The sequence below is a fragment of the Manacus vitellinus genome, unplaced genomic scaffold (assembly GCF_001715985.3).
Source record: "Manacus vitellinus isolate BGI_N305 unplaced genomic scaffold, ASM171598v3 scaffold_54_pilon, whole genome shotgun sequence".
NCBI classification, from domain to species: domain Eukaryota; kingdom Metazoa; phylum Chordata; class Aves; order Passeriformes; family Pipridae; genus Manacus; species Manacus vitellinus.
Genome location: NW_021940645.1, coordinates 3,763,793 through 3,778,927, shown reverse-complemented (window position 1 = coordinate 3,778,927; position 15,135 = coordinate 3,763,793). Strand labels below are relative to the sequence as shown.

Here is a 15,135-nt window from a genome sequence, read left to right as displayed (position 1 = left end):
AAACCAACCAACCAAAAAAACCCCCTACCTTTCACAAATGTTAGGGTATTGGTAAATCTCAATCCACACATCTGACACGACATGCACAAGATAATAGTGAGCTGACTTCTACTTTGATCAGGGGCTATCAAAGAGGCTCTGTAGAGTTAAGCTTATAAATTCCACTTAAATTTAATAGTTTGGAGACTTTAAATGTCTTCGATTCCATCACAGCATCAATTTTTACCTTATTTTTTTCTTTTCTGTCAGAAGACCTAAGCTATTTCTTTCTAGTGCTTGAAAAAACAAAGACAAGTGACATCTAAACATAATAAATGTGCCACCATTCAATCTCTCAATAAAGACTTAATAAACCCATAATAACTAAAACCAGGTGAGCAATTCAATGCTAATTGTTTCTAATTATCTGGTTCTTTTAAAAACAAAAACAAAATGAAATTTTAATGTTTCTTTATCAACTATGAATACTTTTGATTTGCAACTCACAGAATAGTCATTTCTACTTTTGCTGGTATCTGCGTAAAACTGATCAGCTAATTTAAAAACAAAATCCTATGCATTTCCCATCTAGATCAGTTATAGACACTCGGCTTACATAGTTCCAATGTAAGCTTTGGTAAAAATTCAACTAAAGAAAATTTCAATTAATATATTCTAATATGAAAAGACCCCAGAAGCACAGAAACTGCAGAGCAGGTCTTGGTTTTTTGTTTTGTTTTTTTTTCTTAATACATTGTTATCTTATCTGTTCATCAAATCCCGCATATATTTATTGGTGAGGAAAAAGCCAGAATTTTCCCTTAGGCTTTATAAATATTTCTTTTTAATCTATCTTCTCTTAATGTTTATTTTTATAACAATTTGAGGTCAAGCCAGAAAAAGAAAGTGCCAACCACTGAAGTAAACCCACTGCCCATCCCAATCTGCCTGGTGTTGCGCCTGCTCCTCCCAAAGAACTGTCAACACAGACTGTCAGAGCAGAACCATTTTCCATTCCCAAACTTTAAGCAAAACTAAACCCCAAGATCCCAGTTCAAGGAAGGTGTAATTCCTGGCTGCTGACATTGCACCTCACAGTGCTGTCACTGCAGAGCAAGGCTGTCTCCTCCATCAGCCCTCTGTCTCGCTGCTCGTGCATTGGTCCTGCTGAAGTCCAAGTCTGCCTCCACCCCTGCAGGAGGGCATTCCCCAATTCCCCTCCTTCCCAGAGGACTTTTGCAGTTTTCTCAGTTCTTCCCCAAACAGCAGAGAAGGATTTGCCTTTGGCAAGCCACACAGGTAAAGGGATTAAGTGATAAAGAATAATTAAATTGACAGCCTAATTTAACACTTTACATTTTGCGTGCTTTCACTGTGTGCGCTTTGAGTTCTTAATAAAAGGTTTAATACACTTTTCATGGCACTTAATACTGTGGAACTAAGCAGCTTTATAACTAAAGGTCTGGGACTTGCCCAACTGCTTAGTATCCAAGCTGGCACTGTAGGATGCTTCTTTTCCAACCTCATGGTTTCACATGGCAAAATACCCACACCCTGCCAGGAGCTTTGTTCTAGGACCAAGCAAGCTGTTAACCTGCTCCATGTTCTGATACTGGCTCTCCCTAATTTTTGAGGCCTTTCTCCTATCACTGCCTTCCACTACCATTTTCTGGCTGTGACATTTAAGCCCTTAGAGGTGTATCTCAACATCCAAATCCCACCAAGCAGGGCACGGGGAGTCTTCACCTTCAGTGCTTCCATGGACTGTCGCTAGACACTTCCCCACTTCGCTCCAGACACTCCCTCTTGCTGTCCACAGGCAGGTGGTCTCTCCTCCTGAAACCCTGGCAGTTTTTCAGGTATTGTCTCAGAATAACTGAAATTATTGCCCATACCAGCCTTCAGAGCAGCCCAGGGATGACCAGCACCTGCACTGAGCTGTCAAGAGCCACAAGTGACATGCCTGTGGATTAATGCCCTGGCCCATCAGGGTAGCAAGTGTTTGCTGCGTGCAAATGATGAGACATTCTACTTTCCAAAAATCAGGACTTTAGAATAGACCTCTGCAGTGCCCAGAGCAGCAATATTTTTCTGTCACTGAATGTAAACAATCTACAGTCTGGAGTAAAATATGGTATACTAAGCCACTGAATTCATAGAGCTTCATATTCCTCCATGGCAGATGTTACAAATATGCAGACAGTCCTTATTGATCCAAATGGTTTGCAGAAACTCCATTTGAAAGCATATGTTTCTCTGCTTGACATTTTGACATGAATGACAAGACAAAGCTAGGAATGCAAATGCATGAGAAGAAACTGTTCTTGTGCTGTAAAAGCACATTGCCCCTGTCAAAGAGCTGGGTAAATGTTGCACAACTAATCACAGCCCAGAAAGATGTGTGAGCCGACCTACAAACACAGAACAGGAGGAGAAATCAAACAGGAAGGACTTGAAACAGCCACTCACGGCCCCATGCGATCTGCACAGCCCAACACAATCACTATTTCTTCTCTCCATGTGCCAGGACCAGTCTGACTCAAGTTTTCCCATTTAGCATCATGTGAATTTTAGGAAAACCTTTATGTAAATAACAACAGCATCATCGAACAACCTCCATGTTCCACAGTCCATAGCCTGGGGTGCATTCATACTCCAATACAGCATTTTGTCCATTTCCAGGCCTCACCAGCCCTTATCAATGGGTATTTCCCACCTCACCTCCATCATCAGCACTCCTCTCTGGAAACCTGCAGCCTCCCAGTTGCTCCCCCTGCTCTCCAGGGTTGCCTCAGATTCCCTTTCCCCAGCAGCTCCCCATGCCAGTGCTGCTGTGTGGTTCCCCTGCCCTCCTCTGCCCCCACAGCAGCAGGCAGGAGCTCCCCAGGAAACCTGCAACACACGCTGCCAAATACCACCTCACACTCACTTTGCCACCATCTCAGGGTCCCCACAGGGTGTGTGCTGAGCTGTGGGCTCTACTGCCACATTAGTGTTTGCTATACTGCAAGTTGAAAGCTTTCACGACCAAAGCACCCTCACAAAAACTGTTTCTCACCATCGTTCAAACTGCCTTTAGAATCAAGCAAAACTTTGCATTATATTTTCCTGACCAGTTCTTAAATGGCAGCTGAAATGCAGGAACTACTAAATTCCAACAGCTTGTAAATGCTATACCTGCCTACACCTGGCACTTCTCATGAGTTTCTTCTGTCATGTTATCTGCCCAGCAGCAGCAACAAAGCCAACACTGGAAAGCAGCATCCTTATAGAGAGGCAAAACCACAGCACACGTGGACACATTGCACTGTCACCCAGAGCAGGGCACTCCTGTCCCTTCTTTTCAGGGCAATGGGCAGCAACCAGGACCCAGCTCACTCCTCTAAAATCCTTACTAATGTCCCCAAATGAAAAAGGGTCTGCAACTGCAAATGATTTTTCACCTACAGTCATCCCAGACTTCTTTATGGGCGAGGACTCTCTGTCTCAGGATGAAGCAGTAGCTCCCCAAACTAATTTCATGCCCACTTCCCTGTGTGGCTGCTGATGGCTGTGGGACACTACACCACAAGTCGGCACAGAACAGTGCTACTACATGCTCAAGTTCTTTAAATCTTTAACCTGTAAGTATACTAATTTCAGCAGCCTAAAATGATGCTTTCTCTACATAAGACAGGGAAACCTTTCAGTGTCTGCTTAGATTTGCATTTCAGCATTTTGGTGGGCTGGAATATTTTGCTTCTGGCAAGTATTCAACTTGACAGGATTGATCCAATATAAATCACATAAAAAAACACAAACAAAAATCAAATCTTTTTCTGCTGATACATAGAAAAAGCTACATAAATCTGGGATCTCTGTTCTTTGCAGTTCATTGTCATGGTTGCACAGTCTTTTGTTCTTTAAGCTGCACTTCTCACCTACAGTGCTGGGCTCTACTTAACAACTTTGAAAATAATTTCATCAGAAAACAAATACATACATTTTACAAGAGAGAAAGAAAATAAGGAAAATATTTAAGTATAGAAATATCTCCAAGATATTAATCACTGACTTTCAGAAAGAGAGTCTAAAAGCAGCCGTTGTAAAATCTCAGGTTCCACATCCCCTCTCTTACAGCTTCAGTTATGACATTATAACAAAATAATTAATAATAATAATAAAAAAACCTCTTGAAAGCAACTGGGGGCATTTTGAGCCATGGTCGGTAGTTTCCACCTCGAAATGTTTCAGATGATACCTACAATACACTCAGATTTAGCATATGATTCAGAAATCAGATTCTGTCCCATCCAAGCACTCAAAATTTTGGCAAGATGTGGAGAGATTTTGTTTTTTCTTTTTTGTTCAAGTTTTGTCCTTAGCCTGCTTATTTCCATGTCTGTATCTATGATTGGGGGCACTTATCCCCCTTCTCACGTGACAGAGACCAAAACAGACAGAAACCTTGACACTCTCAAAACTACAGAACTTTATAGCTGCAACAACAGAACTAGTTACTGAAAGATGAGTCATCTTCCAAAGAGCTATGAAAGAAAAAAAGGAATTAAAAAAAGACAAAACAACTCTCCCACAGTGCTGCTTCCTTACAACATGACGTGAAATTACAACCAGCATTAATTGATTTCTAAGCAAGCTATCTAATATCAATTTAAGTGGGGATAAAAGAAAGTCAGTCAAGTAGTACCCTGTAAGCGAACAGTTAAAAATAAAACTTTAAAAAACTCCTCTAATAAGGCTGCCAGTAAACTTAGGAGAAAATAAAACTCAGTAAAATCTGAAACCATACACATTATTTGCTTCTGTTATTGGTTACCTTGCAAGCCTGAAGTAGCCACATTTCTGTTCTGCTTGCCTCCAATATGAACAGTAGCAAAACAGCGTCCTCATCCAAGAATTCAAAGACAGGTGCAGCTGATACTGCTAAGCCAGGACTCTGACCCAAAGCCAGAGAAGTGAGAGGTTTATGGGTAGCTGATTGAGGCTGATTTTTCCCAGCTGCAGACCTGAACAGCCCCTGAGAGTATCTCCCATCAAGCAGCCCACAGCTGGTTTGGGTGCAAATCACTGATTGAAGCTGATTTTCCCCAGCTGAGTCACAATCAAGCCAAAAAACAGGCATCACCAAAGAAATAATTCCAACTCTTAAATAATATAACAACTGTTTCTGGTAGAACAAATGCTGTTTTTATTTGTTTCCTAAAAATTAAGGAAAATAATAATTAACTGAGGCAAATGCTTGTATGATGGAATTGAGGCTTCTCATACAAGTAATACAGCTTTGCTAAACATGAGTTGTAGTCACTCTTTTCTCCCTCCCCCTTTACCACGTTTGTTTTTACCTTTAATTTTGCTTCTCTTCTGAGTTTTCTTCTGCCTTTCTCCTTGTCTTTCCCAGGGTTGCCAAAGGATGTGGATTCTTTGAGAAATTTCCAACAGGGTCCCCCAAATGTGTTGTGTTTAGATTTATGTCATTCTTTAGCTGCTCACAATGTAAGTTCAAGTCAGTAAAGCAAAATAAAAGTAAACAACAAGGTCTGAGCACTGTAGTTGCTGTGCTGCCCCACTAACATGATTTTCTCTCAATGGTCCACTTGTCACCAACTCAACAGCTTAAGCCTATCTTAAAGGAGAGCCATACCAGAATTCAAACAGATTTGAAGAAGAAATTTTTTCTCTAAGCAATTTTAGCATACAGTTTAAGCTCTAATCCATGTTACATGCTCAAAATTATAATAAATGTTCTGCTTTCTGGTTCATTTTTGAGACTCTCAGAACGTTTTCCTTTTCAGAGCTCTTGCTGAATACAAGTTTGTGGAAAGCAGTGCTCTCAAGATCAATATTAAGAGGCAAACCCTCACCTGCTGAAACTCAGTAAGATTGACCCACTCAATGGAGGGATACTGATTTACACAGGTGAGAACCCAGGTTTAAGTGTTTTATTCTATCAGCAGACTGAGAAAAAGTGAGTTGTTTCACTGAGGCTTCCTCTACAGTGCAGCAATGGTTATCAAAGCAAGGCAGATACTGGGAATTTTACTTTGCAAGACAAGTATTGCACACATGTAGTTGTAACTCAGCATAAAAATGTTCTATTGAGTTTCAACTCTGAAATTAGAAAGCACAATTACTCTTTTTTTCCATTGCAATAGGAAAACATGACATACTAAGAAGTAAGAGCAACGCATTCTTCAGATTGAAAGCAGATTGCCCGTGGATTGCAAGCAAATAGAAGAAACTGAGTCACATTTTTGTAAGAAAATAATTTCTAAACTAATGGATTGATAGAACAAGACACACTACAAGTGCTGTGCCACAGATGTCAGTTTTGTGAAAGTTCATCATCAAAAGAGCACAATAAAAGGAAGGTACATTTCATGTACAATCACCTTTGCAATGTAAACATCCCGGAGGAGCTAGAATAGTTGAGATCATACATTATTCCCTTTTTTAAGTGTAGTCAGGAGAAGTTCGATTTGAAAATCAAGGGCACAGTTTGGTCTTCAAAGTTTTCAGAAGTTTCTGCAGTTTTTCTATTTCAACTTGCCAGATATTAAAAGTTGAAGGGTCAAATCTGCAGGTGGTGTAAATAAGCACAGCTCTGTGAGAGCTTTCACTTATGCTCATTTACATCACATGGAAATTATGTTTCTCACTTCTTCTGTGAGTAACTGCACATATATATATATATATATATATATATATATATATGCATGTGTGTGGTGAATACATATCATATAGAAAGTGAATGCTTTGATCTGTCAAAAGGAAGATACAAACATAAAACAGGAGACGGGTATGAAAAACATACATTCTGCATTTACTTTGAAAACTGAAAGTTGCGGGGAAAGAAACATTGTTTATGTTCAAGGAGATCCTGGTGATTTGCTTAAATAATCTAAACCCAAACCACTATCACATGAAGGATTTAACAGCTCCCTGTCAAGGCTGACAGGATTTGCTATCTTTTATATAAACAAATAACTAGACAGTGACAGATCCATTGTAGATCCCTACTTTTACAGTATAGACCCTGGTGCAGCAAAGCACTCAAGACAGTTAACTTAAAACAACTGAATAGTCCCAGTGAGGTTGGCAAGCTCACTCACCTGCTTAAAATTAGGCACATATTTATTTCGAGATATGCATTTTAGTTCCATCATTAATCAGCGAAGCACTTCAACCTGTGCATAAAGCAGCTGCTTTCTGGAGGGCTTACACACATGCTTCAATACTTTACTGAAAGAGGGCTGTGTGGTTTGATTCTTTCAAGATCCTGATCATCTTAGATGTAAAGCTACAGAGCACTCAAACAGGAGAGTCACAGCACGTGGCAAGACTAAGCCAGGAAGAGAACACTGAATATGAAGAATATTAAAGTTAATCCCCAAAATAATCTCTGTTCACCATTTATCCCACAAATGCAGGTCAGTTAAAGTTATCCAGTATAACCAAGCCCAAGCTTTCAGATTGCACCCTTGTAGCTACTCAAGCACCTCCGTGCACCTCTTCTGGAGCGTGTTCCTCTACTACTGCTAAAATCTCAAACTGGTAATAAAAACAATAGATTTTTCCAATGCAAATAGTTGCATGCTTTCTCCTAAGCATCTTTACAGATTTCTGTGTGTGCATAGTCTTATTAGTGCAGCTACTTCTGTCATAACTAATTAATGTATTCACAAAAGATGTTTTTTTCCTGTGGCAATGGGTTTGTTAAGATAATGATAAGAAAAAGTATGATGAAAGAATAAAGAAAAAAATCCCAAGTTTGTGCGGGCCAAGTCTCTAAATAGGATAAATCTGGTCAGCTGATTAGAGCATTATTAATTTTTAATTAGTTTGAAGCAAATATTGCAGCTTGTGACAAGCTGCAAAATCATACCATCTTCAGGAGGAAACAGCTTGACAACAGAGACAAATTAATTCCTATAAGAGTACTCCTTCTGTGAGCTTACCATCAATATTCCTCATTTAAAAAGTAGTGTGCTGAGTATGCTCTTCCATTAGGCTGGTTTTATGTCACAGTTTGACTTTTCCTCCCTATTGCTTAAACTAGAAATGTAAAAATTTGGGGACTTTAATCACCCCATAAATATACCTGTTGTGTAATTATGCAAATCAAATTAGGAGCAGTCAATGGAATGTTTATTTATCAAAAAACCTGACCCAGATTGCCTGCTGACTTTCTTGGGATGTGAAAGCATTTCTACCTCTGTTTGAACAGAATTTTTCACCTTAATGTAGACAGAGATTTCGCTGCACCAGGTTCTACAACCTTTTCCAAATAGCAGTGTTCTAATAAAGTGAAGAAATCCAGCTGGGAAGGGAAATTACAACCTAGTTATAGGGATACATTTGAGAAGACACTAAATTATCCCCATTTTGAAAGAGAGCGATGGTCCATTAAGCATAGGTGGGCGAGCAGGGAGCCATCATGTTTGGCATTCAAGCTACTATTTGGGAAGGAAACAATGTGTTAGGTTTTGATTTGATTTTTTTTCTGTCATATGAAATTGCACTGGTAATATTTGCAGAACAAGACATTAAATTCACTATATGTGTTGCTCTATCTTTGTCCTCTGTGTTTCACAGACAAAAAAAAAAAAGGGGTTTTACATCCATTTCTACCACAATTATACATATGGCTATTAAAATGTTTCTCTCTACAAAATCAATGGAAAAAGAAAGCAGAGCTGTGCTTGTAGTCATGATCTTAGCCTTGCCATTCAGGGATATGACTTCAACAGAGAGCATTGCATCCATTATGCAACAAATTCATTGAAATCTTAAAGAAAGAAATGGCACCAGAGGGCACAGTCACTGCAACACCATTATCTCCTGCCCTTACAGTTCCTCCTTGCCTCACCCCATTGGTTCCTCCCCATTTTCAGTCATGTGCATAAGAAACAAAAAAAAAGCTGAGGAGTTTTTCTTAAAAGCTTTCCCCTTAACCTAAAACATGTTGTTCATCAAACTGTTTATATATATATAATATATACGTCATAATATATATAATATATATTATATATATGTATAACAAAACACAGGAAGTTAAATAAAAAGACCCACACAGCAGAGCAGACGTAAAAACACAATCCAATAATCCTGTGCTTAAACTTAGAAAGTGTGGAAGTTTAAATCCTTGTTAGAAGGAAAAAATTTTCTTTTTTTTTTTCTGTTTATTGTTTGTTGGATTTTAGTTATAATTCACCTTTAAAACATTTGTTACTGCTATGCTAATACCAGCTGTTAAGTTCTCCAAGTGAATTGTCATCTTGACTATAAAATAGGGTTCTGGGGAAAGGAGAGATCTGAGTATGGTGAATTTTTCTAGCAAGAAACAGATAATTTTTTTACTCTTAAAAAAACCCAAACCTGTAAGGGAATAAGTGTTGAAATACACGGAAAAAAAGAAAAGTATGGCCCTCAGTCCCAGTAACAGGTCTTCTTTGGCACTTGAGAACAACCACAAGTAATTTGCCTTTTTATTCATATAGAACAAAATTTACAAAGTCATTCATACATTTTTGTTTGTTTTTTGTTTTGTTTTTTACTTACTTCGAAAATTGGGAATATTCAAAATACACTTTTACCCCACTTCATTCTTTCATTATTTACAAGTATATACAAGAAAAACGTAAGAGTTTGTTTGCTTTTTTTTTTTTCTTTTTTTTGTTCCTTTTAAATTTTTGTATTAAAAAGCTCTGCTGGTTGTTTTACTGTTTGTTTTCGTCATATGGATGTTCCGTGCGAGGGCTCCATCGCTTCTGGAATGACTCCCCCCGGCACGGACTGGAATGACATTGGGATGGGGGTTTTCACGGGGCTCTGACGAAATAGTCCTCCGTTTGGTGACCTGTGTTTGCACTGTATGGAGGGCATGGTGGCTGAGCTGCTCAGGGGCAGCGGCAGGTTGCTGCCGGAGGCAGCTGTCAGTGTCCTGCTGGCACCATGAGTTGTCTGTTCTGGTAAAAAGGTGGTGACAGAAAGTTGCGTGTTCTGGTACTCGCGCACGGGCTCCAGGGTCTGGGCTGGCTGCATGCCACCGATCTCCAGGGCTGAGATTTCAATGGACGCTGGAGAGATTTGCTTGTGGGCTATGTCTTCGTCAATTAAACTGTTCATGCGCCTGTGGACCTGCTCCAGATTCACTTCTTTGTCCTAGTGAGGAAGAAACCAGAACAATCAGTCCAAACACAATCTCCAACCCCGTCTGGCCCCCCCGTCATTTCCTGTGTGTGACCGGAGTCGCTGATCAGTCGTTACATCACTTTGATTTCATCTGTGCCTATGCAAAACCTCAAGGTCTGCCCAACAGCTCCAGCTGCAAAACACGTTGAATTAAAAGCATCAGCTCAATCTCAGCCTGCAGAAGGCCCTGTGCTGCCAAACCCATCCTCCTTGGAGCTAAACAGATGGCTGTGGTTCGGCTAACAGGATCTGGCACCAGGGACCAGCACATCCTTTGCTCACCTTGCACAAGCCCGGAAAAAAACATATGTCAGACAAACAAGCAAAATTGGGACTTCTAATTCCAGTGGGCAGCTCACCATCTTGTAACTACATGACAGCTCACCACTGTCTCATCTCTATGCAGTGCATTTTCTAAAGAGCACATCAGTAAAATATGTCAGGAAAAAATCCCCCTGACTTCAGGGTAGTTGCTTTGTGTGTCAAAATCTACTGACCAGGGGTTGTGGTGCCGAAGAATTTTTCCCTTCCCATCAGGAAGCCCTGGGTCACCCATGTGGCAACATAGACCTACTGGAGCAGCACTGAGAGAGACCTACTCTGTGAACCCTCGGGAGGGGACCACATACTTGTTTTTTGAACAGTTGCATGACCAGCAGTAAGCTGTCTGTCACCTTGACACATCGTCTGGAAGAAGTCTGTCTGTGGTCAGAGCTTGGGAAAACAATGCTGGTCTTTACATCATCTTCTGAAAACATGTTGCCTAAGGTTTCCAAACTGGTCTCTTCAACAGACTTTCAGGACCACTCACTCAACACATGAGCTTCCATGAGGAAATACAGAAGAAAAAGTTGTCTTTTAAGCCTGAAGCAGCAAAGACCTGCAATGGGCTGTTTATCACTTCAGCACAGCATTCAGGATGCTCAAATTGGAAAGCAACAAAACTGGCAGGGTAAAGTCAACCACCTGGGATGCTGTATGACTGAATTTTAACAGCTAGCATTGAATTGCCAGTAAAAAGGTATTGTATTATATAATTTCTCTACATTTCACAAAGCACAGCTATGATCTGCAGTTGTAGTTATTTGATGCAAGTGTAACATACAGCAGAATAGCAGCAAGGCATCTATAAACACCCAACAACCCTGGAACTGGAGAAATTCCCTGCTCTGACAGAAACCTGTAATTACATTAGGCAGCCAGCAAGACCCCAACCTAGGAAGTAGGACTACCCAAAAATTCTGTGTTCCAGTAATCCCTGACTGTCCAAGGTCAATGTGTACTTAGATGTTTGTTAAACCCAACAACAGCAATCTTACTGATTCACACCAAAATCTCGACTCTGGGAACAGAGAACTGTCACTGCCACTAGCTCCTCATAATCTTTTGCCACTGATGTTCAGGTGGAGAAGAGAGAATTAAAATATTATTCCAGTGGCATCTGCTATGCAATTTTGCTTCCACCTGTGAATTGAAAAGTCAACTCCAAAGTCCTTGATTCCAGTCAATGTCAACTACAGATTCGATTCGATTCTAACCTTGTGATTTAACACCACTTCTATGTTACTCAAGAACTGCATGGATTTGGAAATGAATTAGTGTTACATGATGTTGAGTCCAAACCTGTGTCCTTAGCTAAATCCATATTGATTTCAATTGGAGTGCTATTGCCCCACAATTACAGGGCTGAGCTGCGTGTTGCAACTTCTTTGCTAATCAGTAAAAAATGAATTCCTATTTAATTTACATCGCAAATACACCAAAATCCCAATGAAGCTCCCAGAAACCCAGGGGATATAATCATCCTCACCAAAGATACAACCTATTTTTTTAAAAAATGCTAGTTTTTCAGCCAAATCCTCTAATCAGATAATTTTGAGTTGAAGAAAATCAATGGATCATAAATAAATTAATAAACTTTTTTGACATAAAGGGATCACACGACACTTGATCAGATAACCCCTGCAGCTGCATCAAGTCCTTCTTGCCAACAACTGTACCTGACCTATCAAGCTCTTCATTCAATACATTAGACAATTAAGCTGGCCATAACTCAGAGGCTCTTTCATGAACTCTGTAGCAGCAGCCAGAGGATTACATGGATTTATTCATAATTTCCTTTGTTTCTCTTTCTTGAACTAAAATTGTGGACTGGGGACAAGTATGACAAAAGTTTTTATATTCCCTGATGAGAGGAAGGGCTCGACCTCCACGAGTAAGTTCCTTTTACAGTGATGTCCAGCCATTTATAGCTGCATTTTCCTCACCTGTCTGCCAACAAAAGCTTGCTGCAAAGCTCTGCCTGTCCACAAACCCAGCACGTGTGATACCTTTGTCTCAGGAAGCTAAATCCCAGAAGCCCATTATATAATGCTTTTTTAGGTACCTTATGCTTTTTATTTTCTAAATCATGTTGCTAGCTTTGACTGAGACTCCTAGTTTGGATTCTAGTTATCTGGGACCCATATTCTTGTCAAGGCCCTACTACAAAACAAAACAAAACCAAAGAACTCAGGTTAGAACTGAGCAAATATTGGAACAAATTTTCCTAAATGAGACTTCGGAGAAATGTCTCATTTACATTTTTCTGAGCTTTTGCCAAATACTAATGCCTTCTTCAAATCATTTCAAGGGAAAATATACATCACCATTTTATTTGCATTTGAATTTTTCAACTGCAAGTACATCCTCAGTGCCTTCCATCCTGCTTTTTTATGGGAACAAATATGACGTGACTTGGATAAAGCCAAGCCAGCGGGACAAGTAGGGTTTCAATAATTGCAATATGTAGCATTAACTGTTTGCAGAGTAAAAATAAATTTGTGAATGAAGCAGGCTCTTCATTTGGAGCATCTGTGCCCAAAGGGTCATAAAATTCAAGGCATGAATTAATCCTGGCCATATATTTAGCTTAGCCCTTTCAATCTGCAGGCACAAAGAGCCACAGATGGGATGCTGTTAACAGACATCTCCAGGTCCAGACCACAGGGATTGTTAAGGACCACATTATATGGAATGTTCCCCTCCCTTGGCCTATCAGGCCTTTTCTTCTACTATGCACAATCCAGCATTCCTCAGAAAATGGTGGATTTGCAGTTGCTGATGTTTCACAACAGAAACTTATGCTAAACGTGCTAAAGTTTTAATTCTCAAGAAAAGTAAAAACCAATTCCTGCATACAGACATCCCATTCTATCTACAGCAGAACACTTTATGCAGTAAGTAGAGAAGTAAATGCTTGGGTGAGGATTTCATTTGCCTACTTCTCTTCAGCATTAAGGACAACTTTCTGGCCTTATTGAGATCAGAGAAAACTTTTTAAACTCTTTCAACAGCTCAGGAATTCACATTATTCCTTCTTTTCACTGTCAAAATAAAATGTTTGTAAAGGTTATGGAAAACAACTTGTCTCTGAGGAATAATAAAACCACATTTTTAAAGGTTCTTCTCTTTTTCTTTGTCTTATTAGATGAAGAGCAACTAAATAACTAAATGTCAAGCTTTGTATGACACTATCTTAATGTTGAATGAATGACTTTTCAAATACTTTAAAAAAACCCTAAGATAAAAATCAGAAACCCTTGAAAAGATTAGTTTGTCACTGCATACTATAAAACTGTTTTGAATCCCAAGACTTACAGAACTGAATGTTTTGGGATAGCTTTATGTGACAAGTCAACTTTCAGAATTTGTAAATTCTGTAGATCTAATCTTTACTTTCCCTTTATTGTTCTTCTGGAAAATTCAGTAACAAAGTGTATGGTATTGAAAATTAACAAGCTAAATGGAAAAAGGATTAAATTGCAATAAAGCCAGAAAAAGAACTTCTAAAAGTTATGACATTTTGCTCCTTTTTCAGCTCAGTGCTTAGTTCTCTAATTCTCATTAAATATGAGTTGTTTGTTATAATTTTTAAGAACTTGGGTTGCATTTTCTTTTTCATTTCCTCAGGCTGTGTCACTTAATTGTCCAATGGTAATGTAGCATTGAAGATGATTTTCAAGGTTTCTGATGCTCTAACTGTTCTCTATTTTTGCATCCCTCTATGATAAAATTAATGAATTAAAATTAATAAAATACTACCAACTAATACATTGAGGCTTGGAGCTAGGGAATGGCAGAGGTACTAGACCTGGCAGCTGGATGAAAAACAGGCTCTGGTGAGCTGGTTTTGTATCACAGAGCCCTCCCTTACCCAAGGAGAGCCCCTTGGGGGAAGCCCTACTGCTACTCTTCACAAATCTTTCTGCCTTCAGCTCCACTGAGCCTGAGTGAGGGCTCTCCAAGAGCTGAATGAATGAGCTCCAAACTTAATTCCTCAGTGTCTGTGACAGACATGTCACCAAAGGTTGCTCCTTTTTCTTTTTTGCACTTACTATACAAAATTTAGTTAATATTATAAATATGTCACATCTCAGATGTTTCCTGCCAATTCATTTTTCATCTTATGGCCACACTGGATAAATGTATATGTTTGTGTTGCCATAAGAAGATAAAATATTTCTCCTTTGCTGGCTTCATAATTCTATTTTCAATATTAATGTTGTACTCCAAATAGATCAGTTGAAGAAATTAATCAGTGAAGGGAAGAAATGTGTAAGGAAAATGAATTATACATACAGGCTTATCCTCTGCAGGCTTAAGGAAAACTGCTAACCAAACATTGCTCCTGGTCAGGAAATTATCTTATTCATAAATACCAATTGAAATGTCATTCTTTCCCAATGAGCTTGAGTTCTGGAAGGGTGATTGAAGGGCATGTTTCTGATACGTCCCAAGCACTCAGTGGTGAGTGACAGGTTCAGTGGCCTGTGACTGACAGCAAGAGCACACCCCGGCACCTGCTGGAGTGGATTTGAAGGATGCACACCAGAATTACCTGGGAATGATTAAACCTGCATGACCACACCTGCAACCCACTACCATTCCCTTTCAGGACTAAGCAAGTTCGGCCTTATCACACAG

The 15,135-nt window shown here is 39.5% G+C and overlaps 1 protein-coding gene across 1 annotated transcript in view; it reads right to left on the bottom strand.

Annotated features, from left to right (window-relative positions):
- Window positions 1-9,673: 9,673 nt before the first annotated feature.
- Window positions 9,674-15,135, bottom strand: part of GRID1 (glutamate ionotropic receptor delta type subunit 1) — a 506,785-nt gene continuing 501,323 nt past the window's right edge. Inside the window, exon 15 of the mRNA XM_029963176.1 lies at window positions 9,674-10,140. Within this exon, the coding sequence (XP_029819036.1) occupies window positions 9,712-10,140 (429 nt within the window). The 3' untranslated portion in view covers window positions 9,674-9,711. The remainder of the gene's footprint in view (window positions 10,141-15,135) is intronic.